Genomic DNA, 27,773 nt, shown 5'->3' with positions numbered 1-27,773 from the left:
CTAATCTGACAGTTATTTCCTCCATTATTTGTTTTATGTGATGTAAAAAAAAACATGGAATAGTTGTTGATTTGCATTTTTATCGCTAATCGACTGATACGGGAGATTCATTGAGAAACTGTCGTAGCTCTATGTGTCATAAATAGTTCAAATGGTACTTCAATGGATGAAAAAAAGACCGAGATGATTTTATAACAGGGGTCGGCAACCTGTGGCTCCGGGGCCTCATGCGGCTCTTCATCCTCCTTGTAGTGGCTCCTCCCTTTACTGCGGTCAAGCCAGCCATGATTCTCCTCTGCATGGTCAAGCTATCCGCTAGCGTTTTTCTTGTGCGTTACTCATTCGACAGCTATGGTAGATGAGCTGCATAGAGCGAATGTGCCTTCTGGACAACAAAAGTAAGGGCTCATTTATGCTCTAACTTAGAGACACAGAGGAATACAGACAGAGGGTTCTGTCCATCCTTTGTATTTTTACTCACATAATTCTGTCCGTTTTCCAGGAGCTTGTGGATGTGAACCCAGACAGAGAATATGTAGCGGTACAACTGGGAACTGCAGAGGCGGTGTTGAGTTTTGAAGAGAATCATTTCCATAAATAGCGATGCTTTTCATAGAGCGACGGTATGAGTATGAGCACTGTGTACTTTTGGGGTAATCCTACAACAGATTCCCTTCCAAGCTACAAAAGTGTGTTTTTTCGTCTGAAATAGGCTTTAAGATTAAATTCAATGATGAATGAAATTCAAGTCTTCGCCACCTTCTTCTCTCTTGTTCTCTCCCCTTCTTCTACCCCCACCCCCCATGTCAGGTCCGGCATCAAAATGTGGTTCAACAAAACTCATAATAAACACAGTAGAATATCAAAGGGCGCTTCATATACTTTATGAAGTTACCCTTGGCAAAGCAAATTTGTTCAGCACCGGGAGGAACCAGACTACCATTCTGCTGTTAGGACGCTGGACAAGACAAGTAGAAAAAAAAAAAAAAAAAAAAAAAAAAAGGTAGTGTGAGATACTCCCTGGTAAGATGTCCAAATAAAAGAGGATACACAAGCAAAAGTGTCAGAAAAATGGGCAATGATGACTGGGAGTACAGCTGGTGTCGGCTGCTGCCTTATCGGTACAGACAGCTGCCTGTCAGCCAGCTGAGCCCATAAAACAAAGAGAAAAAAAAAAAGATGAATGAAATTATTTTTTCCAATAAGTACCTTGTGAATTTGGTATATTTGGTATTAGTACTTCATATACTATTAGCACAAATGCTATGAATTACTTTTATTGTGTACCTTTGGAGTAATCATACTCAAAAATCCCTTCCAAGCTCCAAAAGTGTTTGTTTTTTCATCTGAAATAGGCTTTAAGACTAAATTCAATGATGAATGAAATTATTTTTTCCAAGAAGTACCTTGTGAATTTGGTTTATTTGGTATTAATACTTCATATACTATTAGCACAAATACTATGAACTACTTTTACTGTGTACTTTTGGAGTAATCATACTCAAAAATCCCTTCCAAGCTACAAAAGTGTTTTGTTTTTTTCGTCTGAAATAGGCTTTAAGACTAAATTCATTCATTCATTCATTCATTATCTGAACCCGCTTTATCCTCACTAGGGTCACGGGGGTCGCTTGGAGCCTATCCCAGCTACATAGGGGCGAAGAGGGGGTACACCCTGGACATTTCGCCAGTTCATCACAGGGCTGAACATATAGAGACAAACAATCACTCTCACATTCACACCTATGGGCAATTTAGATTAACCTATTAACCTATCAGTGCATGTGTTTGGATGGTGGGAGGAAGCTGGAGTACCCGGAGAGAACCCACGCAGACCTGGGGAGAACATGCAAACTCCACACAGAAAGGTCCCACCCCCCGTCGACTGGTTTTGGAATCGAACCCAGGACCTCCTTGCTGTGAGGCACGAGCGCTAACCACTGCACCACTGTGTCGCCTACATTCAATGATGAATAAAAATATTTTTTCCAAAAAGTACCTCGTGAATTTGGTATTTTTGGTATTAGTACTTCATATACTATTAGCACAAATTTTATGAAATACTTTTACTGTGTACTTTTAGAGTAATCATACTCCAGAATCCATTCCACACTGCACTTCTGTTTGTTGTATTCAGTGGTTTTAACAGATAAAATGTAAAAAAAAAAAGATTAAAACTTTTAAAAGTTTATAAGCTCTATTATTTTTTGCAGCTCCAGGCTATTTTTTTTTTTTTTGGCGGAAGAGGGGCCAAAATGGCTCTTTTGAAAATAAAGGTTGCAGACCCCTGTTTTATACAGACGGAAACCTCTTTTTTTGTATGCTCAATTTATGACTTTTCCCCCTGGATATCTGGAGTTTACATGCATAACCGGTCTGGTATGCATGACTTTTCCTATACGAACTCCTCCTTTTCACTCCTTTGCCTCCATGAAAGAAGATAAAGATCTATACAAACACAAGATTGTTTTCATATTTTCTTGGTGTGTCATTCATTATAGCAGCTGGAGCACTGACACTTCAGCGTTCTTTTACCGAACTGTGGGTTTGGATCTGTTGGTGGTCGGACCAGGCTGCCGCCGCCGCCATCAGATGTCCTGAGGCTTGACGCAAGTGGCAGACAAACAACTGAAGCAGCCAAACATATGAGTCACACAGGTCAGTCCTATGGCATGGGTCTGTTCTGGGTGTTAGGGCCTGCACAGGCATGTCCAGCCCCACGTCAGCTGGCATACCACACACACACACACACACACACACACACACACACACACACACACACACACACACATTATGTTTCCATGTGTTTAGCGGCCACATAACTACGTGACAGTGTGAGCGTTTCACTATTTCACTGCAACTCAAAAAAGCATGTGTGAGCTCTCATGTTTTCCAGTATGTGTGAATAAAGGGGAGTTGAAGTGGACTCCAAGGATCTGTATTGTTCTGAAAGTCCCCCTCGTTGTGTGAAAACACTTCAACCTCTGAGCTGCAACTACATCTGAAAAAGTCCAGGCAAGTTCTGACAAAGACACATTAGTTTTGATGCTGTTCTTTTCTTTTGTGGCGTTTCAGTCATTTTAACAAGAGAGTGACCAATATGGGATTTTTGGAGCCGATACCGATATTGGGGGCGAAAAAAAAGCCAATAACCGAAATGAATAGAATAGAATAGAATAGAATAGAATAGAATAGAACACATGGGACTAGAATAGAATAGAATAGAATACAATAGAATACAATACAATACAATACAATATTACTGAGGTCTTGAGGATTGATACATTTCTACAGTTTCTATAGTAGAAATACTTGTCATAAATACAATTAAAGTAAATATAAAGTCAAATTAATAATGTAATTACGGTAATTGTGTCAAATAAATGACATAATTTTTCATAGGTAAATGTGAAAAGTACTATTTCTACACATGTATTTCTTGGGGATAAAAAGCATCTAACCCTGCTTACATTTACAGTAGTGAAAAAAAGGTTTTACACATCTCACAAATGTTATAATTAAATTTTGTGGAAAAATCTTATCTGTATTTCCAAAGGTGTGTCTGCATCAGATAGACACAAACAAATGCATTTATTTTTTTTTTTTTTTAAATTTTGATTTATTGTTGACAAGAAAAGCCAAACTAAATTCTTGACAGTTTCAACATGCCATGTCCTGGATGTGTTTCATTATCTGCTGAAACATCCAGTTTTGACCTTGATGGAACAGAGCACGTGCAGAAAGAGCACGTTGGTTTGGAGAATGGATCAATACTTGGCAGAGTTCAATGACATAAGAATGAGTTTTCATTGCAGAATACTACAAATGCATGGGGTGTCCAAAACCCTTTTTCCACCATTGTGTTTTTTGGAGTCTAACCACAAACACAGCATACAAACAAACCCTAACAAACACACACCTCAGGATATAATGTTTTACACCATAGGAACCTGCATTTGTCCCCATGATGGAACCGAATTCCCCAAGTATGTGTGTGAACTAATTTACATTTCTATAATAAAACCATGTGTTCGTTCATTCAGATAATGCATTCCTGGCCCCTTCCACTAACTCACCTAATTCTAATTCTAATTCTAATTCTAATCCTAAACCCACATCTGAACGCCCACTACAATAAGTGGACCAGCGAACATGTCCCTCCATATACACATAACTACTATAATTTCCCCCCATCCCTCATCCCCTCTCCTCCGTCATTTCTGTCTAAACTGAGAGTAAAGAAGTCACACTTTGGTAATAAAACCACATAGTCCCTTTAATTTATCACATTTTTATCCGGTCGCTAACATGGAGCTCCAGTATATTGGTTGCACCTTTCTTGCTTCTGGCAAATCGCGTTCACTAAATCGTTGTATTACCAGAGCGAGGATAGTGAAGTGTTTCAATTAAAAAATATAACAGTGACTGACGGTAAAGATGATAGAATACATATTTTCATTCTGAATTATTCAACACCCTTAGTTAACAGGGTTGTAAAGTAGGAAAACACGAGCCGTTTGGACCACGCTGTTCCCTAAAGACAATTAAATCAGCTAAACAAGAGCAGAACTTCAAGAAAATGAGACTTAATATGAAAAAATGAAGGGTGCGAACTCTTCTTGTTACAATTAAAGTGACTCGATATTATATAAATGGAACATATTCTTCATTATGGGATCATTCCATATAATTTCATCAAGTGGTCCCTACCTGACCCCCTCAGATGTTTCAAAATTTTTACATACTTCTAGTACATTATATATTATAATTTGAACATTTAACATAGAAGGATTTATAGAAGTACGTTATGCTTGGTGTCAAAATTTAGGGCAATTCCTGTACTTTCACATGGTGTCTTTTATTTTTTGATGCTACCTATCCCACATGCTGATACTGACCTTTGAATCTGAAGGTCAGACAGATATTTTTGATTTTCAGCTGTTCATTTATCATACATAACATAACATAGGACCTTCATTTTACAAAGATCCATCCCCTAAGTAGCCAAGATATAGCACATAAAATTTCTAATGAATATGATGATTAGTTCTTGTGTAATGAGTGGCCAAAAGTAGCATTTTAGAAGTTTGTGATGGATAAAATCTCAACTTTGTCATTCTCTGTAACATGCAATTATATATTTTAAGTAAATATTTTCACATTTCTTAGGACTATAGATTCCTGTGAAATGATTCTGAAAATTTCAGACCTCTAGCTCTTGTTGTTCAGAAGTTATAGAAGCCTGAAAATTGACGAAAATTTCAAGTCGCAATTTTGGTCGCAATTTTAGGGTACCTATTTTAAATGGTCATAACTTTCGAACTATTTACAATTAAGCCTTGAAATTTTGGATTTTTCCATCATATATAATGTTCTAAGTATGTAAAAAATTAGAAAAATCTGAGAGAGTCAGGTGGGAAATTTTCTTAAAATCTGTTGATTTCAAATGGAATGACCCTATTAGGGCTGAATGATACGGACAAAATTTCATATCTCAATATTCATGCCAGATATCTCGATATCGATACGATATGACTACGGGTTAGGTGAAAACCAAGCATTTTTCAGAAAAATACAAACATCATAATACAAAAGAATGTGGAAAGTACAGTTTTATTTATAAGAACTCACTGCCAGTCATCAATATTAACATAAAGTACGAATAAATAAATTAGAAATCGTAAAAATGAAATTTTTTGTGACTTCCAGGGCTGTACATGCAGGGCGAGCGCGGAGGAAATATATTTCGTTTATATCGTTGCTTTTTCGATATTAATATCTTGAATGCTCATATCTAGATATAGATACGATAACGATATAACTTTCAGCCCTAGACCCTATAAGACATCTCGTTAAAACATTAGGACAGTTTTAAGTGACAAGGACACACTTTTAGAGTCAATTCTTTACATAGACATTATCTAACATGTCATAGTTTAACCCTCAAAGACCTAAAAGATGACATTTATTGATTTTAAATGTTTAATAACTTTGTAACTACTAATCCTATCAATAAAATGAAATAAATTAAGTAAAATACAGTTTGGGTGGAACTGGGAAAGACAGAACCACCAACAAAGAACCAATGGATCACAATTATTGAAGGAATATATACAATGGAAAAAAATAACTCAAACTGCAACTACAAGAAGCACAAATGGACAAAAAAATGGAATAAATGGACTGATTACAGAACCCGGAATGGTGTAAGGACCGAATAATGTGAATGTAATGTCATGTAGTGTACCCAAGCAAGGTTTGTTTGGTCGCTTTTGTGTTGTTTTTACTGATTATGTGTTTATAAAATTTCAATAAGTGGAAAAAAAAAAGCAGTTTGGGCAGATATGGCCCATTTGGACGTTCAGAGGCTCCATCGTAAACACCGTCATCTTCAACATTCATTCACCAGTAAAACCCATTGTTGTAGGCTCCTGTTTTTATGTTCATTTAATGATATATTTTGCTGAAAAAGTCACTTTTTCTTCCGATTTGTCTGTTTTAATAAAATGACTGTTGAATTTACTCTGAGCCTCTGTGAACATCTCCATAATCAGTGATTTAAATATAGAAAAATACCTGATTTTCATTGGAAAAAAAGCAAAATGCAAAGTATAACATGATAATAAATGGTGATAAATCACTTAGTATAGGTAACATGCAGAGAAAAAAATTAGCCACAACAATAGTTCTGTGTTTAAAGGTTAACAAATAAAACCATGTACTTAAACTTTTATTTTCTGAAACCACAAGAGTAAGCTTGGAATTTTATTAGCATTTTATTAACTAATCTACATAATGTCTTTGATTCAGGTTATGTTAAAAGAAGGAAGTTCACAGCATGTATTTTGCCTCACAAGTAATATTTTAAATAAGAAAAATAAGATGCTTTGTTGTAAAACTTTCATAACAAAAATTATCACACCAAAGTACAATATTATACTAAGACGCATTTTCCTGATGAGATGCTTTGTTGTAATATTGAGGTATTATTTTATTATAATGGGATTCCTGCAGCGTCACATAATAGAGGCACCCTGCTTCGCAAAGAATAAAGAGTATTTCAGAAAAACAGAGAAGACATTCCAGCTGCACAATGCAACAACTATAGACAAAAGGAAGTCTCACAAGTTGCATATGTTAAAGACAAACAGCTCATTGAACTATGTAATATGGCCACAAGGACTTAAGAATAAAAGCAGATGTTAGTTTGATAAGCCCCAGAGTAGAACTGCATTGAGATGGAGATGCAATATTTTCTATTATTCTAATTATAAAGCAGTTTATTCCATATACTTTGATAAATTCCTACATTTTTATCCTTAAATATAACATTTAAATAAAGAGTACTGAGGGAAAATAAGTCAAAAACCCCTGAAATGTAACTCTTAAACACACGTATTTTTGTGTTTAATGTTTTTCTCAACAGTAAACCTTTCCTGAGTGACTTATCATTATTTATTATAAGGAAAAAATACACACTGTGAACTGCTTTCTTTTACACTGTAAAAAAAATCCTGTTGTTTTTACAGAAAAAAACTGGCAGCTGTGGTTTCCAGAACAATACTGTAAAAAAAAACATCCAACTGTAAACGTATTTACGGAGTAACATGTAGATTTAACATTTTAAACATGTAGATTCAACACTGGATGTAAATGGTAAATGGACTGCACTTATTTAGCACATTTTCTCCACCTTCATGGTGTCCAAAGCACTTTCCAAAGCCACCAGGTCCAACTGGGAGCAATTTAGGGTTCAGTGTCTTCCATGTAAACTTTGGCATATGGACAGTCAGAGCCAGGATTCGAACCACCAACCCTTTGGTTATTGGACGAGCCACTCTACCAACTCTACCAACCCATTAATTTACAAATTTAAAATGTTACATTGTTAAATGTTTACTTTTTTTATAACTTTTTTTATTAAAAAAAAAAGCAAATATGCCATTATTTCAACAATAAAATAATAGAAATACATCATTTCTACATACAAATCTGGTTTTGTTCACGTACTCTTCCTGTAAAAACTACAGCTATATTTAATTTAATCGTTAACACAAAAATCTTTTCAAATGAACAACTTTGCATTGTATTGTCACTTACAGTTTTTTTATGTTGCAATTTTACAACTTTTTGGTGTTAATTCTACAGTCATTTTTTACAGTGTAACATAATCTGAATCAAAGACATTATGTAGATTAATTAACAAAATGCAGAAAAATTCAAAGTTTTATTATAATGGTTTTGGACAATAAAAGCTAAAGTGTATGGTTTGAGCTATTAAGCTTTTAAACACCTGAACTATTTTTGTGCGAATTCCAAATGAATGTTTTTCTACATTTAACCTCTTGTCAGTGATTTATCCCTATTTATTATTAGGGCTGTCAAAATGAACGCATTAATGTGGATTAATCCATCATCATGATTAATAAGACAAAAACTTTAACGCAATTAAAATATCTGCAGCGTGTAGGGATGCAAATTATTGATTAATCCATTAATCATTAGTTGGTTGACCTTACTGATCGATTAAGGATTAATTGATAAGCAGCGATTTTCCTGAGAACCTGAATTTCTCTTTTGATAGGGTCAAAAAGAATAAAAGCTAAAAATTATTTATATACTTCATGAAAAAAGCACGTCCTATTGCTTAATGACTGATTTATTGAACCATTGGATACAGTACAGACAATGACATTTATGGAGTAGAACTAAAGAAATTCTGCAAAGAAATTCAATAAAATAAATGGCTCTGAAGAGGGGCAGTTTAGAAGATATAGGCATTTGTGACTTTACATCACTAGTCGCTTTTCCATTGGACATCTGTGCAAAACTTTACCTAAATTTACAAAATGTCGAAAACACAGAAGTGCGTAATGTCGGTTTTTCCATTAAATCACAAATGCAATGATTTGTTTATTTATTATCGTGAGATGACAGGAGAAGTCATTCTATAAACATAGCGACAAACGTAAATATGGTGTTGATTTACAGATATATTCATTATTATTATATATTAGCCCTCTATGTTGTACTAAATTAAAAAATGATTGGGTTTCCTGGTGTGTCCACACATACCACGACATGTTTCTTCTTCTTCTTCGCTTGTTGTAACGCACATCAAAATCCGTTTTTTTAATTCACTTGACTCTAGTTGCAAAAAAAGGTCTTTCCATTGCAGTTTTGCATGATATACCATTTGCACTATGCCCGAAAAACCACCTCTTGCCAGCGCAAAGTCTTTTAATTGAAAAATAAGACTTTTGGCGAAATTGTCATTTTTCCATTAGGACAAGGATGAAACTTTGAGTGTCATTATTGTGACATTATTATGAAAAAAATATTGCGGAATAAATGTATACCTTTCATGCAGTGTCGTATGTTGAATATATTTGATAAATTGTGTAGTTTCAGAATATAACATACAAAAATGTGTATGACTTGTCCTTGTGTGACTTTTTGCATGATGTTTGCTGAAAAGTGGGCAAAAATTACCATTTTTCAGTGACAAATAATTTGAAAACCTATATTAATCCTGTTGCTGCTTGCAAATTTTCATTGAACTGGCTTACTTCTAACTTTAGAAGAAGAGCTGATGGTCTGGCCTTTTGGATGAGGATCAGTTTCAGTGATTTCCGTTCAAAGTCAATGACGCCATATCAGCCAGTTCCTCAGAAGACGTCCTGGGACAATTCTGTTTGGATTTTTTGGCTTCTAGGTAAAAATTTGACTTATAATTCTTTATGTAGAGTTGATATTATCATAAATCTGTATGTATTATACACCATTCTCTTCCTTTTTCTGTTGTGAAGAAAGCATTACCCAACAATTAAGTATATTCTAATATCAGATAAGTCAAATCATTACTTTTACTAACCCCACCCCCATCAGTTTTTAGTTTGTGAAAAAATACATACCATTGTAAAAAAAAAAAAACTTTCAATATCTAGCCTCCAAAATGTAATCAATTCTGCCCACCTACATGGGCTACAATTAGTTTATATTATTTAGGCCCATTTACTTTCCTCAAGTGAGATCAAGTTTTTTTTACAACCAAATTTTCGCATTCATTTTTGAAACTGCCCACCAATTTGTGAGATTTTGACTCGTTCTGTCAGCGATGAAGCCAATTAAACCAGAGATTTTGCATAAATGATTTCAGATTCAGATTCCTGAGAAAATTTCACCCTAAACTGATATATTTTCAGTCCATAACCAAGAACTTGTATTTTTGCCTTTAATGTCACTAAAATGCAACTCAAACCTTGAACCTTGTCTTGGGTAAATTTTTATGCGCAAGTTATATTTGCACAATTTGAGGGTCAATGGAAAAGCGATTAGTGTTTCCACATTCACTACTGAGCCTCTGAACGTCCAAAAAGACGCATATGATGCTGGTGAAAAGCTGAGAAGCTGCATTTTCCCTTCATTATTTCACTGTATTGATATGATTAATGGTTTGAACGTTATTAATCATTTTAGCTCAGTGGATGCTTTTGGTTTCCAGCTGTTGTTTGAGGTCTTTATGGGTTAAACCAGGATTCTTCTGCTGAGGATATTCTTAATCTCAATGAGTCTTTCCTGCAGGTTAGATCAATAAATAACCTCCATGTTTCGACGTATTGCAGGTGTTCCCAGTCATACTTGAAATAATTATTTTGCACATGTCACAACCAGCACAGCCATCATCATTTTTTATGAAACAAAACCCGCCTTTGGACTGTTTCGTACTGTACTGTGGTCAAATGTTTGTGTATCTAAGGAGTTGTACTTTCTCTCTAAAGTCTGAGAGTAATTATATTTATGAGTCAAACACCCTGCGTCTTCTTGGCCATGTTCCAGTCATGTCCCAGTGGAAGAGGCCCGGCAGATAAAATAAACTCCATTTCCAGTAAGGTTCCCAGTAACCCCTCCTGCATCAGACCAACTGTTTCCCCAGAATGCATCTCTCTTTGTCTGACCTACATTCGCTCGTCCAGACCGAAGTTGCGCGCTTCGCCGGGGCTTCGCTGGTTTAAAACAAACACAGTCGAAGCCAAGTGTGTGTCCTGTCTTACACACAGCTCAGATCCGGTGTAGCGGCACCACTCAGCTCTCTGAATGTTTCTGTCTTTTCTCCACCTCATTCATCACTGCCTGTCGGCTCCGTGGACGCCGCCACCGTCTCAGAGCTTCTCTCTTTCTATCGGCCTGCCTAACTGTCTGTGACAGTTCTTCCATTTGTCTCCTCGTACTCCAACTCATCAGTCTGTTTCCAAGCAACTGAAATCCTGCGCAACCAGTTTGTGAACGCCGCGTTTGACTGAAAATGTGAAATCCTCAATGAGTCAGCCATTGTAGCGCTGCACTCGTTCATCCCTGTTCAAGACACTCACCTCCGCTTTCTTTCACAACAGAAGAACCATGTGACAAAACAACACTGCACATCTGAATTAAACAGCCAAGGTTGGAAATGACAGTGTTTACATGACAGCTGATGGTAATATAGCTGCTGTGTGTACATTTGTATACCTCACATGGAAGAGTGTCGCTGTAGGCCTGCTCTGGCAGATTTACTGTTTTATGAATCAATGAAAGAATGAATTTATTTTGGTTTTACATCAGTCATTGCTCTTTGTACATTAATCGTAATAAGCATAAAAAGCAAAAAAAGAATAGGCTAGAAGCAAAAGCTTATTTTTGCCTGTCCTTTTCACCTAATACACTGCTTACATTAACTTAAATGTGTACAGCATTGAGAATCACACCTAGGGATGTAACGATATGAAAATTTCATATCTTGGTTATTGTAACCAAAATTATCAGGGTTATCAATATTATCGCAGTATTGTTGAAATTATGCTCAAAATGTTCAAAGAGTACTAATACACAAATTGAAATAATTTAACCAAGTTGTATTTTGAAAAAATAATAATAATAAAATAAAATTATAGGCACAATGTACTTTCTCTTGGCAGAAACATTCAAATATTAACCCTTAGTGGTCTGAGCCTATTTTGGCCGTTTTTCAGTACTTTTGATTTTGCCTTTATATACTATATAAACAAATGTTTACTATACCCATGTTTGGGATCTTTTATTTCAGCACAACTTCATCTATGTCATCTGCCTATTATTTTTTCACTTTAACCTACTATAAAAACATAAAAGGCCAGAAATCACAAAAAAATTAAAATCCAATTTGAAAAATGGATATAATTTATTGCATAAATAACACAAAGATGCTTAACAAACCTTTTCAAAGACTTTAAAAGTGAATATTGGTTCCAAATATTAGGTATATAAAATCAAAATTGTAATAAATGAAAACTATACTCAAATATTTGATATAAAAGCAGATCTTTACATAGGGTTTCCCCCTAAAAGTGCAGTAATCAAACACGATTATCATGATTATTAGAATTTAAACGGTAAGGGTTGTGGAAAAAAGTTGGTTCAGAACCTGAAAAGTTGGTTCTTTCTCTCAAACTGTGACATCATCAGTGGGCGTGTCACATTCAAGGTTGTGATGACAAGCAGGAAGTAGAGGAAAAACGCAGCGGGACGTCCTCTCACTTTGGTTCCGCTTAGACTGAAGTGAATGTGGACTGGTTGGCCAGAAAGGAACCAGAACCAGAACCATGTCTGTCTGAAAGCACTAACACATAACAGTCCAGCCAACAGGAAACAAACCAGGAAGTGACAGCTCTGGGAAGTCGGGTCTGTGTACTAACTAGTTAACCATCAGGTCAGCCCGGGTTAACAAACTCTAAAGCTTTCTAAACAAACACTACAGCCTCATTTCCTTCCAAGCGATGTACAGGAATAACCAGTTTGTCAGTTAGTCAAAACAGTGAACTTATTTAGCATCTTTTTACAAGACGGTTCATTTTTATGAGGGGTGGGAGGAGATGTTGAACTTCAGAGACGCCAGACTAATGTTTATGACACCATCTCTTCCCGAGTGCAGCATACTGTATGTTCAGTCTAAAAAGCGTTTAGGGTGTTATAAAAAAAAAAAAAAAAGTGGTATAGTTGTGGTTCCTTGGGTGTTTTTATTATTATTATTATTATTATTATTATTATTATTATTATTTATTATTATTATTATTGTTTGGGTGGAGGGTCTAAATTAGTTTGATTACTTGACTTCAAAAGTAAATAAAAGTGCCCATCCCTGTGTCTTACACCATGTATATTATTCAGTTACTATTATAAGACAAGACAAGACAAGACAAGACAAGACAAGACAAGACAAGATAAGACAAGACAAGACAAGACAAGACAAGACAAGATAAGATAAGATAAGATAAGATAAGATAAGATAAGATAAGATAAGATAAGATAAGATAAGATAAGATAAGATAAGATAAGATAAGATAAGATAAGATAAGACAAAACAAGACATGACAAGACAAGGGGCCGGCTTTACTAAGATCCCCATTTGCGTGTAGTAATTTGCTTGCACAATCTATAATTTTGCGTGTGGAGTTCGACCACGGTTTGCGGGTGATTTACCAAGATTGCTTGCGCAAATTACAACAGGTGCAAAGTCTTGGAGACCGCCCTATTTAAATGAGGATTTTGCGTGCGCTACTAGAGAAAATACACTGGCAAAACTGCTCTGGGATACACCAGCACTAATGGGAACAGTGCGCTGAATGATCCAGACACAAGGATGTGTAACGTTGGAGGAGTTTTGTCATAGAAGGTATTGCATGGCTTATTCATGCATTCATTTATTTTTCATTTTAAAGGTGTGTGTGTGTGTGTGTGTGTGTGTGCGCACGGTGCGTGTGCGGGGGGGTAGTTGGATTAAATGACTGTCATGCGCACATAATTTTGTCACGCTGTAGCCGAATGTCAGTGTGTATTTTTAATCACGATCATCAGGAGCCGTAAAGTGTGTGTGTGTGTGTGTGTGTGTGTGTGTGTGTGTGTGTGTGGTGGTGGTGGGGCATGCATATGTCTCAATTATTTTTTCTTCCGTCATTCCAAAAATGTTTACACGAGGGTGAAAAATGCGTTCTCTGCATCTCATTTCATCATTTCTTTGTCTCCTAACCGCAGCCGTGTGTGCGCAATTACGCATCCAAACCGTTTGCACCTCCGTTTGAGACGTGTTAAATATAGACAAAGTTTCTATCAGCAAAATTGCTTTCAGGTTTGATAAATCACTTTGCGTGTGTTAAATTAATATATTTACATTTTCTCCTCCCACCACACGCACAACTACGTGTAAACGCCCCATATTGCATATTCATTGTGCCAAATGTACTAACTGAATCAGACGCGCTATTTTGCACCTTTGAAAGACGCAACCCTTAGTGCGTACTGTTAGGAAATCAATTTGTACATTTTTTTGCGTGTGCAATGAGTTTGGACATGTTTTAATACACGCAAACCTTTGATAGATCCGCCCCAAGATAAGATAAGATAAGATAAGATAACATATGATATGATAGGATAAGATAAGATAAGATAAGATAAGATAAGATAAGATAAGATAAGATAAGATAAGATAAGATAAGATAAGATAAGATAAGACTTTAATTATCCTAAAGGAAATTATTGTGCTAGAGATACATAGCAAAAAAAAAGTAAGCAGATTAAAAAAGTGTCCGATGTTCTACTAGAAACAACAGTGCTCTTGGTATATTGTTCCAAATGAGAGCTGAGGTGACACATGATATATAACAAAACACACGACAGTTTGACTCTTGTCTTTAAGTTAAAGTAAATAAATAGACAGCGAGTGCACAGTAAGAGATCCTGGCAGATCAGGTATTTTCAGAGTAAGGGGCTTAAATGTACAACTGACCACAGAAATTAATGATGGTGCTTGATACTGTTTTTTAGCAGCACTGGGCAAAAACCTCCATAAAAACCTTTCAGTGTACTGTAAAGTGCTTCACTTTTCCTGAACAGTTTCAAAACATCTGTAGATTTTTTTTATTTGGACTGAAGGGAAAGCACTGCAAAACAAAAGTGTGTTTTCACACATTCTAGCACTTTCTTCCCTATGTGATTTTGGTTTCTACAGGTTAGAGATTCAATCAGATGTGACTCTATGGTTCCACTCTGTCCGTTGACACTGATGCAACATGGCAGCTCCCATGACAGTGATATCTTGGATTCACCTCTCTACAGCGCCGTAAAATAGCCTCTTGTTGTTCTCTCTCACCTATCGGAAACCTAGCTAATATATTTAATAATCTTCTATTACAAGTCTTTATATATTTCAACTCTTTCAACCAATTTTCTGTATGTGTTGTATTTTTAGCTTTATTCTTGGTTTGTATTTTCAATGATTTTCATGAATCCTAACATAAGATTTCTGATTTGAAAACAATGTATCTGTAAAATATGTTGATGGGTTAATTACTGCATTTTCCATTCAATTATACACAAAAATGGCTTATTTTCTAAATGACTTAAAACTGCAGTGATTTATCTTATTTACATTGTTTTGGTTCCTGCAGGATAAAGATTCAATCAGATGTGATGTTACTGTTCTGCTCCATCATATTTTGGGTTAATTTCTCCACAATGACATGAAACACTTTGAAACTTTCATGCATAGTGGTCACTACAGTGGACAGCTATTCTACAGCTGTTCTCTTGTATATTCATGGATTTTGTTGTTTTATTTCCATATCAGCCAACACAGTGGACACTTATGCACCATCCCATACACTACAATTAATAACATTACTGTAACTTTGCTGTTCTAGATAAACTTGATCTAACATATTTGAGTGTAAATCAATTCCTTGTTATTGTTATTAGACTGTCATTAACAACAAAAGTTGTTTTTTTTTTTGCATGTTATCTCAATGAAGTGAGTAATGACTAGCATTAGAGTATGTTAAAATGTGAGAAAACATCACATTAGCAGAATTAAAATGTTTTTATTTCATAGTTTTCACAGTAAATACATGTTTTTTTGCTTCAAAAATTAAACACATGGTGTCCAGCTGAGTGGACATTTTTGCAACTCCATGAAAAATAGCTTAATAAAAAAAATTATCGCATTGTTTTTTTAACCCTTTCATGCATAGTGGTCACTACAGTGGACAGTTACTCTACAGCTTTACTCTTGTATATTCATGAGTTTTGTTGTTTTTAGTTCCATATCAGCCAACACAGTGGACACTTATGCGTCATCTCATAAATTGCAATTCATACCATTATTGTAACTTTGCTGTTCTTGGTTGGTTTTTGAGTGGAAATCAGTTGTTAATATTTATTTTTTGCATATTATCTCCATGAAGTGAGTAATAACTAGTATTGGAATATGTTAAAATGTGAGAAAACATCAGATTAGCTGCATTAAACATGGTTTCATTTCACTGTTTTTATATCCCTTTATGATATTGGGTTTTAAATACATGTTTCTTTGCTTCAAGAATAAAATTCATGGTGTAGCTGAGTGGACATTTTCGTAACTCCATGAAAAACAGGTTGATTTAAAAAAAAAAAAAAAAAAAAAAAAATTAAATCACGTTGTTTTTTTTTCATGCCTAAAGAGGAATAAAAACACTCAGGAAAAAAAAAATCTTGATTAAGGTTCTCATAATTCATGCATGAAAGGGTTAATATTTAGTCTTGATTTGGGCAGAGAAGAAATTTCGACTTCCTGCAACTGTAAATCCTACTCTCCTACTGTCTCTGTCATGTCTCAGTAACCTCATGAACATCCTTAATAGCTTCCTACAACTTGTCTGTTTATATTCTACTATTTTATCGGACCTTTTCTGTTGGTTTTGGTATTTTTAGCTTCACAGTTTGCCTATACTCACACCATGTTTATCGAAATGGTGAATAACCATTCAACTGTAGAAAAACATTTAAAATTGACATAAACCTGCAGTGCTCGACATCAGGTTCATCTATCTTCATATTTAATCACAATTTGGAGAGGAAGGTGGTTATTTTCACATTCTGGCATTTTCTCCCCTAATTTTGCTCCTGCAGCTTTGAATAAACGAAAAAAATATTGCTCTGGTTTATCATTTTCTGCTTTAATTACCTTACAAAGTTTGCCGTGAAAGTAAAACGTATTGATATTGCAAGAAATCTACCTATTTGTCCTGCTGGATTTAATAACAGGTAGCATTCACTAGTGGATGTTATCTTCTCAGCTATGTTCTTCATATACAGAGATACAGGAGATTGAGTTCAGGAATTTTTCGAAAAAGTACATTAACTAATGATGTGCTGCTGTTGGAATAATCCCATAACTACATGAAGAAAGTGTCTCTAAGTAGAAGAGATCTTTGCATTAAACAAAGCAATTTAGTGTTATAGTGTTATGAAACTAGGAGACTGTCCAAAGGGACACTTAAAAAAACAATGAAAAGGTCAAAACTGAAGCAGAAAAGGCCAAGATGTCCTGGCATTGACTTCCAATAGTGACTCAGACTGGAGACTACATTTCCCATAAGGCAACTCAACAGGTCACAGAGCCATGGCTTTTAACCTTTAGAGCTCATGTTTAATATGCAGACTTTAGCAGAAACCCACAAATCATTAGAGCGCAGTCTAATTGGAGTAAACACATGGAATTATATTTGGCTACACCTTTAAATATATTCTAGTCAAAGCTCTGTCGTTGTAAATTACGTATGACCACATACTTTTTTTATGACTCAGAAAATCATAATTAATTAACATTTACATAATAACAGTCTATTTTTCTGCAAGCTTCAACTTGAGAGATAAGAAACATCTGTCACATAGGCGCTCTGCTGGGTTTTGTTTGGTTCTCTGAAGATTTCCACACAGCGTCTTTAAAAACAAAACAACAAAAACAGCAGGAAATAGTCCACTTACTGTGGGTTCTTCAAGTTGGGTGTGTGAACACTTAGGGGTGAACTGGACTTTCTATTTTAGAAATGACTTTACTATATGTATACGTTCATTGATAAGACTCTAACCCTTTCATGCACACTGGTCACCACAGTGGACAGCTGTTCAGAAGTGTTCTCTTGTATATTCATGGATTTTGTTGTTTTAGTTCCATATCAGCCAACACAGTGGACACTTATACGTACATCATCCCATACACTGACATTCATGCCATTATTGTAACTTTGCTGTTTTAGATAAACCTGATCTGCAGTAAGATGTTTGAGAGTAAAAAACTGCCAATTGTTATTAGACTGTAATTAACAGTTGTTGTTTTTTTTTTTTTTGTATATTATCTCCATGCAGGTATGTTACAATGTGAGAAGACATCAGATTAGCAGCATTAAAAATGTTTTTATTTCATAGTTTTCACACAGTATATCAGTAAATACATGTTTCTTTGGTTCTAAAACTAAATGCATGGTGTCCAGCTGAGTGGACATTTTTGTAACTCCATAAAAATAGGCTAACAAAAATCAATAGAATTATTATTTTTATGCCTAAAGAGGGATAAAAACACTCAGGAAAAAAATCGTGATTAAGGTTCTCATAATTCATGCATGAAAGGGTTAAAATTAAGAATGTTCACTGCCACTTCAAACTAGGGCTGAACGATGTGGACAAAATTTCATAGCTCGATATTCATGCCAGATATCTTGATATTGATACGATATGACTACGGGTTCAGTGAAAACCAAGCATTTTTCAGAAAAATACAAACATCATAATACAAAAGGATGTGGAAAGTGCAGGGTTTTTTTTTATTTATAAGAATTCACTGCCAGTCATCAACATTAACATAAAGTACAAATAAATAAATTACAAATCAAACATTTTACTGCAGCTCTGCTTTACCAATAAATAACAAATGCAGGGTGACCCAAAAAAACGGCAATTTTTGAAGTGCGTATTGGCAGACATGAGCAAGTGGCAGCACAGCGAGGCAGTGACCTTGAGCAAGTAAACACAACTCCATTTTAGTAACCATGGATCAGTGGAACGGGCAACAGCGTGTGTTAGCCATAAAAATGTTTTTTTTAAAAACGGTGATAGTTTGACAGCTGCGCAGAGGGAGTTCCGACGTTTTTACAACTTAGGACGTCATGATGCTGTTGAAACCTGGTTTCAACAGGATGGAGCGACATCACACACTGCACGGCAATCATTGGCGGCTGTGCGAGAATTGTTCAGTAACCGTGTGATCTCAAGATTCGGTAACGTTCCCCGGCCCCCTAGATCGCCAGATTTGTCCGTTTGTGATTTTTTCTTGTGGGGCTATCTCAAGAGTAAAGTGTACACGACTCGACCAAGAACTCTGGATGAGTTAAAACAGAGAATTCAGGATGAAATTCACAGTATCCCAGCTGAGATGTTGCAGCGGTCAACGAGGAATCTCAACAGCAGATTTCAAGAATGCATTCGTACAGGAGGACGCCATCTACAGGAAGTAATTTTTAAAAAATGAAAATTCCATCATTGTTTCTTAAATGGCATGTTTTAAGGTTTCAGTTACTACGAATAAAATATTTTTCTTCCATCACTCTTGGTTTTATTGGATTGTTAAAAAGTTCCCGTTTTTTGTGTCACCCTGTATATGCAGCAGCTGGTGGAAGGTGAAACATTGAAAGTGCACTCATTATAGAGTTTCGGAATGGCCACTTGATTAAAATGTGTTTGGGATGGTATCTTATAATGTTTGTCCAGTGTCTGAACCATTTTTTTAAAGCCCTCTTTCGAGACTGTGTGCACAGGTACCATGTCTTTTGCAATGTGGTATGCTATAGCTTCTGTAATGTCTTTATGTCCAGTGGATGTCGACTTGTACGGTGTAACGCTACTGAACGCATCAGCAATCAAACTTTGATTTGGCTTCTTTTAAGATGTCTGAGACGTCCCCGGTGTTTCTCTCATTGCCATACACTCTTTGTGCAGCACGCAATGGTGTTGTTTCAAACATGTTTGTTGTGCTACCTTGCTTTGTTGCAATTTTCGCCAAGCACGACTTGCACAACACCTGGCTCTGGTTAATATCATCCTTTTTAAATCCAAAATACCTCCAAATAATGGAGGATGATTTATGTTTTGGCACCAAATCAGATTCTGCCGTATTATCTTCCGCACTCATGTCACTTTTCTTTCTTACTTTTTAATTTCCCCGCTGTGGATGTAGTGTGTGTGTGTGTGTGTGTGTGTGTGTGTGTGTGTGTGTGTGTGTGTGTCAGTCTCCATCTCCCTCACTCCCGCCCTCATGTTTGTCATTGGTTGGCTTCAGCTGTCAATCCACAGCAAGCATGAAATAAGGTTTGTGGTTGGCTGGCCTTAGCAGTGCATTCAAGGGCAATCGTAAAAATGAAATTTGTTGTGACTTCCAGAGCTGTACATGGAGGGCGAGCATGGGGGAAATCTATATCATTTATATCGTTGCTTTTTTGATATTAATATCTTGAATGTTCATATCTGGATATAGATACGATAACGATATATCTTTCAGCCCGACCTCAAACGATATATGGATAAATAAAGTTGATTACTGTATATTAATATGACATAATATTGTCACTAGGGATGTTGATGTGCTGATGATTTTTATATACAGGATATATACATATGAAGAAAACATCATTACAAACACACATACAATATATGATATTTTAACTTGAACATATAGAATAACTGATATATATATATTGCAAACATACATGAATTCACATTTCACGTGTTATTTTTCATATACCTATACATCCACATTTTTCTCTATGTTGTAAACTTATCTTTGTGAACCCAGAGGATCTATGTTCGTGACGCTAATATATTGTCTCATAGGGGACATACTATGGACTGTGACTGTAATGTGGTGTGTACACAGAGTGTCAGACAATTTTCATGACGGATAAATTACTATTTGTCTTTATCATCTCCAACAGTTGTGAAGATGTCACCTAGATTATATTCTATTTTATTTAATACATTGACTTTTACACCTACACGTCTCATTTTTCATGTTTCATGTTCATTAAACAAGTCAACAATAGTCATGCACAGATGCCTTCATCATCATTATATGGTCTTCATTTATCTCGTCCATATGGAAATAGAATTTAGAAACTCTTCACTCTGCATTTTAATGACATAAAGTGCCATTTATATGTTAACAGGCTTAAAGATAGAGAAAAATGTTTGTTCTGCAAACTATTCATTTTAATGTGGAAGTGAAAAGCTGCACATTGGAACTACAAAACTGAACTGAAACATGCAGAATTAGAGATGGACTTGATTTTTTTTTTTCAGTGTTATGGAGGATGTGTTCTGATTTTTATAAATTGTTTTCTGGCTACAATACCTGCAGACAAAGCTTGATTCAAAGACACACTTTCTTTACTATAACTGTTTGACATCTATGACTGGAGAATGCTGAACTCTGCTAAACTCTGAAAAGATAACACAAAACAAATCCATTTAAATTAATTATCATCCTTTAACTGATTTAAAGCCTAGTTTCATAACAGTATAACATTAAAAGGCTTTGTTTAATGCAAAGATCTCTTCTATTTAGAGATGCTTTCTTCATGTTCTTATGGGATTATTCCAACAACAGCACATCATTAGTTAATGGACTTTTTCCAAACATTCCTGAACTCAATCTCCTGTATCTCTGTATATGAAGAACACGGTCAGCTGAGAAGATAACATCCACTAGTGAATGCTACCAGTTATTAAATCCATATGTAGATTTCTTGTAATATCAATATGTTTCACTTTCACAGCAAACTTTGTAAGGTAATTATATCAGAAAATGATAAACCATGGCAATATTTTTTTGTGTTTATTCAAAGCTGCAGGAGCAAAATTAGGGAAGAAAATGCCAGAATGTGAAAACTCGATTTATTTATTTTTTTCCCAATGTTATAGATGTGTTCTGATTTTTAGAAATTGCTTTCTGGCTACAATACCTGCTTGATTCAAAGACACACTTTCTTTACCATAACTATATGACATCTATGACTGGAGAATGCTAAATTCTGCTAAACTCTGAAAAGATAACACAAAACAAATCCATTTAAATTAACTATCATCCTTTAAATCAGCCTTCGACTTGCTAATTACCTGATATACACCACAGCGGAGGTTTCCCCTGAAGCATGTTGTGTTACGTTATAAATATGGACAGTGTTTAAATTATTCACCATCATCTTGCTCTCAAATGACAGCATGTGGCTAAGTTTTGCTGCTGATTCTTGGATGATTGACAGGTTTATAGGAAATATTCTGCATTTGGCGAAGTCAGTGTGCACGGGTCAAAAAATAGATCTTGATGTTGTATTCCTTGAGTGCTGCCATACTCCCTTAGTGCATTCGACAAGCTGCCTTTGAACCCATACATGCGATGAAGCATAATGTCGGCTTTTATTGATTTTTGGGGTTGGATTGTTTTCCATTGAAGACACAGTGGGATGGATAGATGCGGTCGTATTTTGTCCATATGTGGTTTATGTGGTAACATCACTCTTCATATAGGGGATCTTATATTAGATTTGTGAACGTTTCGCATTTCGGTCATATTGCTGTAATATTGTTCCTGATAGAAAAAAAGTGCTTAATAAAATGTGTAAACAAAGGCAACACAATTAAAAGATACACATCTATCTTGATTATATACTTGGCTCATCACTAGAACTAATCTGCGCTAACTTTAATTTTCTCTGATATTGCTCTATGAAATCAAAGCACCACGTCTACAGTCTAATGAGAATCTGTTTGTTAGGTTAGAAGGTGGAGGTGTTCAGACATGTTTTCCTCTCTTCTGGGCTTTATGAGCATGTTAAATGGTCCACCTTAGGAGTCTCCGCACGTTGCTGGCTAATGTGCAGGCATCAAACGCAGCTCCCCTTGATGTTATCACAGGAACACTATAACCTCCGCCGGCCTTGAACCCTGTTCCACACACTCTCCGTGGAGCTCGCCGCCCATTCAGATTAACCTTCCTCCTCGTCACTGCCCTGTGGTGCGTCACTCACACGTTCCCTGATATCGCTATAAAGGCAGCAAACACTCAGCTACACTTACAATTCAAGAGCAAGTCATATTTATCTAACTGGTGGTAAATATGAATAACTCTACATTCTCAGGGTTGTAGCGTGAACTAATTCTCCTCTGACGTTTTTTACTCATATAATACCATGCTGCAAGCTTTTCATCAAAATAAAAATAAACAGTGATATGCAGTGACTAAATATCCACATACCATTGAAAATCAGTATAATGCTCTTACATGATTTGCAATGGAGATGGACAGAGTCAGCCAAAATAATGTATACACACATAAGGAAAAGAAAAACTTGCATAAATATTTAATTTGTGAGTGCTTCCATACAAATAGATACCTCTTTTGAAGTTTGATCAAATTATGATAACACTGTGTAATGTTATATGATGTTTTCCCCACAGATGGTATAACCCTCATGAATGTAGCATCAACAAGTGACGTCTACAACACGGCTACAAAAGGTTGCTGATTGAGGAAAGTAAGATTATTTTAACTGTTTCATGCATGGTGGTCACTACAGTGGACAGCTGTTCAAAGGTGTTCTTTTGTATATTTATGGATTTTATTGTTTTAGTTCCACATCAGCCGGCACAAATGCAAATTGTTATTAGATTGTAATTAAAAATTTAGTTTAAATTTTTTTTAACATTCTTTTTTTTAATATTATCTCCATGCAGGTATGTTAAAATGTGAGAATACATTAGATTAGCAGCATTAAAGATGTTTTCATTTCATAGTTTTCACATAGTATATCACTAAATACATGTTGGTTTGCTTGTAAAATTAATCACATGCTTTTACAACTGTAAATAGGTTCATAAAAAAATCAATCACATTGTTTTTTTCCATGCCTAAAGAGCAATAAAAACACTCAGGAAAAAAAAAAATCTTGATTAAGGTTCTCATAATCCATGCATGACAGGGTTAAAGTGGTACTTCAAATTTGAGAATGTTGTTGAAGTCCAAAGACAATAGAGGCGTGAGTTTGGTTCAGAACCTCCTACATGTCTGACAATTTCACGGATTCGTGATAAGTTCAAAACACATTGTACCGTATGTGATCTGCATAAAGGAAAATCCGGCAGTCCTCATACAGCAACAAGTCCTGCTTCCTCTGCAAAAGTGTTGGAAAAGTTTGCACGCTCGCCACAGAAGTCTACTGCACAATGTGCTTGTGAAACAGGAGTAAGCAGTTCTAGCATATGGCGAATTCTTAAAAGAGCTAAGGGCCAACGTTACCCAAGCAGTAGTTCGCCATACACATAAATGTCCTGAAGCCAATGGCCACCATTTTGAGCACCTCTTGTAATTGTAGAGGCCAAAAGTAACTTGTATTAATCTCATGATGTCTAAATAAATTTGGTATTGAAATATGCAAGTTTTTCTTTTCCTGATGTGTGTATACATTATTTTGGTTGACTCTGTATATATTATATATATTGGAGTACGTATATATTGAATAAGAATGGACCCATCAAAGTATGAGAATCCAATGTGCTGCGATGTACTGTATTTGTGTAACTTATCTAATGGAAATGCAGCGGGAAACGACATATACATGGTTAAGGTACTTTTAGTGGCTTGTAAAAAAGCTATTACAAGGAACTGGGGAAGGACAGAACCACCAACACAGGACCAATGGATTACAGTTACTGAAGGAATATATACAATGGAAAGCATGACTAATAGACTGTGATTACAGGAAGCTCAAATGGACAAAAAGTGGATAGTACGAATGTAATGAAATGTGTGTAATGTACCCAAGCAATGTTGGTTTGTTCATTTTTTGTTGTTTTGTTAAATATCTGTGAAGAAAATTTCAATAAAAACTTAAGTGGAAAAAAAAAAAAACGGACCCCTCATAAACCCCTGGGGAACCCCACAAAAGACAGAAGTTCTGTTGGACCAATGAACCTTATTAAAACCTACATCAGTATAGCTTATGGAAAAGGTGACTCATAGGCTGCGACTACAGGAAGCTCAAATGGACAAAAAGTGGAATAAATGGACTGTTTACAGAGCTCAGAATGGTGGAAAGACTGGATAATACAAATGAAACGAAATGCGTGTAATGTACCAAAGCAATGTTGGTTTGTTTGTTTTTGTTGTTTTGTTAAATATACGTGTAGAAAATTTCAACAAAAACTTAAGTTAAAAAAAAAAAAAAAAAAAAAAAAGAAGAAGAATGGACCCATCATAAACCCCTGGGGGACCCCACAAAAGACAGAAGATCAGTTGGACCAATGAACCATATTAAACCAACATCAGTATACAGGGGTTGGACAAAATAATGGAAACACCTTCACCTCAAGATGTTAATGCCCCAATCCATACAGCTAGAATTGTTAAAGAATGGCATGAGGAACATTCTAATGAAGTTGAGCATCTCGTATGGCCGGCACAGTCCCCAGACCTCAACATTATTGAGCATTTATGGTCAGTTTTAGAGATTCAAGTAAGACATCGATTTCCACCGCCATCGTCTCTAAAAGAGTTGGAGGGTATTCTAACTGAAGAATGGCTTAAAATTCCTTTGGAAACAATTCACAAGTTGTATGAATCAATACCTCGGAGAATTGAGGCTGTAATTGCCGCAAAAGGCGGACCTACACCATATTAAATTATATTTTGTTGATTTTTTTAAGGTGTTTCCATTATTTTGTCCAACCCCTGTAGCTTATGAAAAGGGTGACCGATAGAATGCGACTACAGGAAGCTCAAGTGGACAAAAAATGGAATAAATGGACTGTTTACAGAGCTCAGATTGGTGGAAAGACTGGATAATACGAATGAAACGAAATGTGTGTAATGTACCCAAGCAATGTTGGCTTGTTTGTTTTTTGTTGTTTTGTTAAATATACAGTATGTGTAGAAAATTTCAATAAAAACTTAAGTAAAAAAAAAAAAAGAACGGACCCATCATAAACCCCTGGGGAACCCCACAAAAGAAAGAAGATCAGTTGGATGCTGAACTATATTAAACCAACATCAGTATAGCTTATGGAAAGGGTGACTCATAGACTGCAACTACTGTACAGGAAGCTAAAATGAACAAAAAGCGGAATAAATGGACTGTTTACAGAGCTCAGAATGGTGGAAAGACTGGATAATACGAATGTAATGAAATGTGTGTAATGTATCCAAGCCATGTTGGTTTGCTCATTTTTTGTTGTTTTGTTAAATATATGTGTAGAAAATTTCTGCACTTTACAAAGGTGTCTCCACTTTACAAATGTGTATCTGAGCTGTATGTGCAATAACTGTTTTTTGTTTATATGTTTTAGCTGTGTTTATGTTTTGGTATCTGACTGTTCTTGTCATATTCTTACTTAGCTCCTTTTCTGACACAGGGAAACGCACAAGAATTCCAATGCGCCTATACTACTATGTATCTGTGCAAATGGCAAATAAAGTCTATTCTATTCTAGTCTATTCTATTCTATTTGATTCTATAAAAACTTAAGTGAAAAAAAAAGAATGGACCCATCATAAACCCCTGGGGAACCCCACAAAAGAAAGAAGATCAGTTGGACGCTGAACCATATTAAACCAACATCAGTATAGCTTTTAAAACAGCTCTGGGCCAAAGTAGTAAGTCTCAATGACTTCTTGTGTGTCAAAAAACATACTGAAGGTGTCTTTGTGAGTTAACCATGGTCATGTTTATATTTCTGGCTTCTGTATCCTACAACCATCTATTCACTCTTTAATAAACTTTCAGGATGTGGAAACAGTTGGTAATCACAAACCTCTGACAGAGCCAAGAGAGAGGATGTGAGGACATGATTGAATATTTCCCCTTATTATCACATCACTCTACATTTTCTCTCAATTAATCCTTCCTTCTCAGGTGAAAGATGAAGGAGATGATTGAGTGTGACAGTGGTAAAGGTGTTCCGAGAGCAACAATACTCACTGATTACGTTCCACTTGTAGCACCAGTTGGAGGTCATCAGATGAGAGGACTATTTCTCCTCTGACTGGGTGTTCTTCCTGTTGGGTGAAGAGAGATCGGGTCAAGTCTGTGTTATTGAAAAAAAAAAGTCTCAACAGGAACACTTAACTTTAAGTGCCTTTAAAAGGAGCAGTGTTAAAAGCTGGTGTTTCTGGCTCCATTTAAGGTGAGAGTTGACTCTGTCAGTAACACACTCAGGAGTTGACCCTGACAGGTAATTTCAACAAATCTGACACGATTTCCACAACGTTTTCCAAGAAATTTCCAAAATGTATTTAAAAAAAAAAACTTTTTGGTGAGCATTTCAGTGGTGCATTGAAAGAGATAAAAAGAATATTCCTACTTAGTTCCTGGTGCGTTCAATGTACAGCCATAATATTAGGCAATATTAAGTTACAGTTGTTTGTTTTCTTTTTTGCAGTGACGCAGGGATATATTACATAACAAGTGAACAGTTGTACCACAAGTTCATGTGTCAAAAGCAGCAAAACAGTATCTTGAAAAATCCCAGGTTAGAGCCTCCCCAAAACTGAAGGTCTTTTTGGGTGTAGTCTAATTCCTCATTTTCTTTGTGCCATAAGGGTAGCACTTTTTCACCAAAATAACAACAGGATGCATCAACAGTGTTAGACTTTAATGGGATCCACAGCGACAAACTGTCCACACACCATTGAAAATTAGTATAATGTTCTTGCATGATTAGCATTGCAGATAGTATGTATATATTGAATAACAAGGGACCCATCATAAACCCCTGGGGAACCCCACAAAAGAGAGATGATCTGTTGGACAGATGAACCATATTAAACTTACATCAGTATAGCTTTTAAAACAGCTCTGGGCCAAAGCACAAAGTCTCAATGACTTCTTGTGTGTAAGATAACATAC

The 27,773-nt window shown here is 35.7% G+C and overlaps 1 protein-coding gene across 1 annotated transcript in view; it reads right to left on the bottom strand.

Annotated features, from left to right (window-relative positions):
- The window catches only part of adam19a (ADAM metallopeptidase domain 19a), a 438,676-nt gene that overhangs the window by 228,742 nt on the left and 182,161 nt on the right, over positions 1–27,773 (bottom strand). The window contains exon 3 of the mRNA XM_030162481.1: positions 26,847–26,923. Within this exon, the coding sequence (XP_030018341.1) occupies positions 26,847–26,923 (77 nt within the window). The remainder of the gene's footprint in view (positions 1–26,846; positions 26,924–27,773) is intronic.

The sequence above is a fragment of the Sphaeramia orbicularis genome, chromosome 18, assembly GCF_902148855.1.
Source record: "Sphaeramia orbicularis chromosome 18, fSphaOr1.1, whole genome shotgun sequence".
Taxonomy (NCBI): Eukaryota; Metazoa; Chordata; class Actinopteri; order Kurtiformes; family Apogonidae; genus Sphaeramia; species Sphaeramia orbicularis.
Note: the sequence above shows the minus strand (reverse complement) of the source record. Positions and strands in the feature narration are given on the sequence as shown.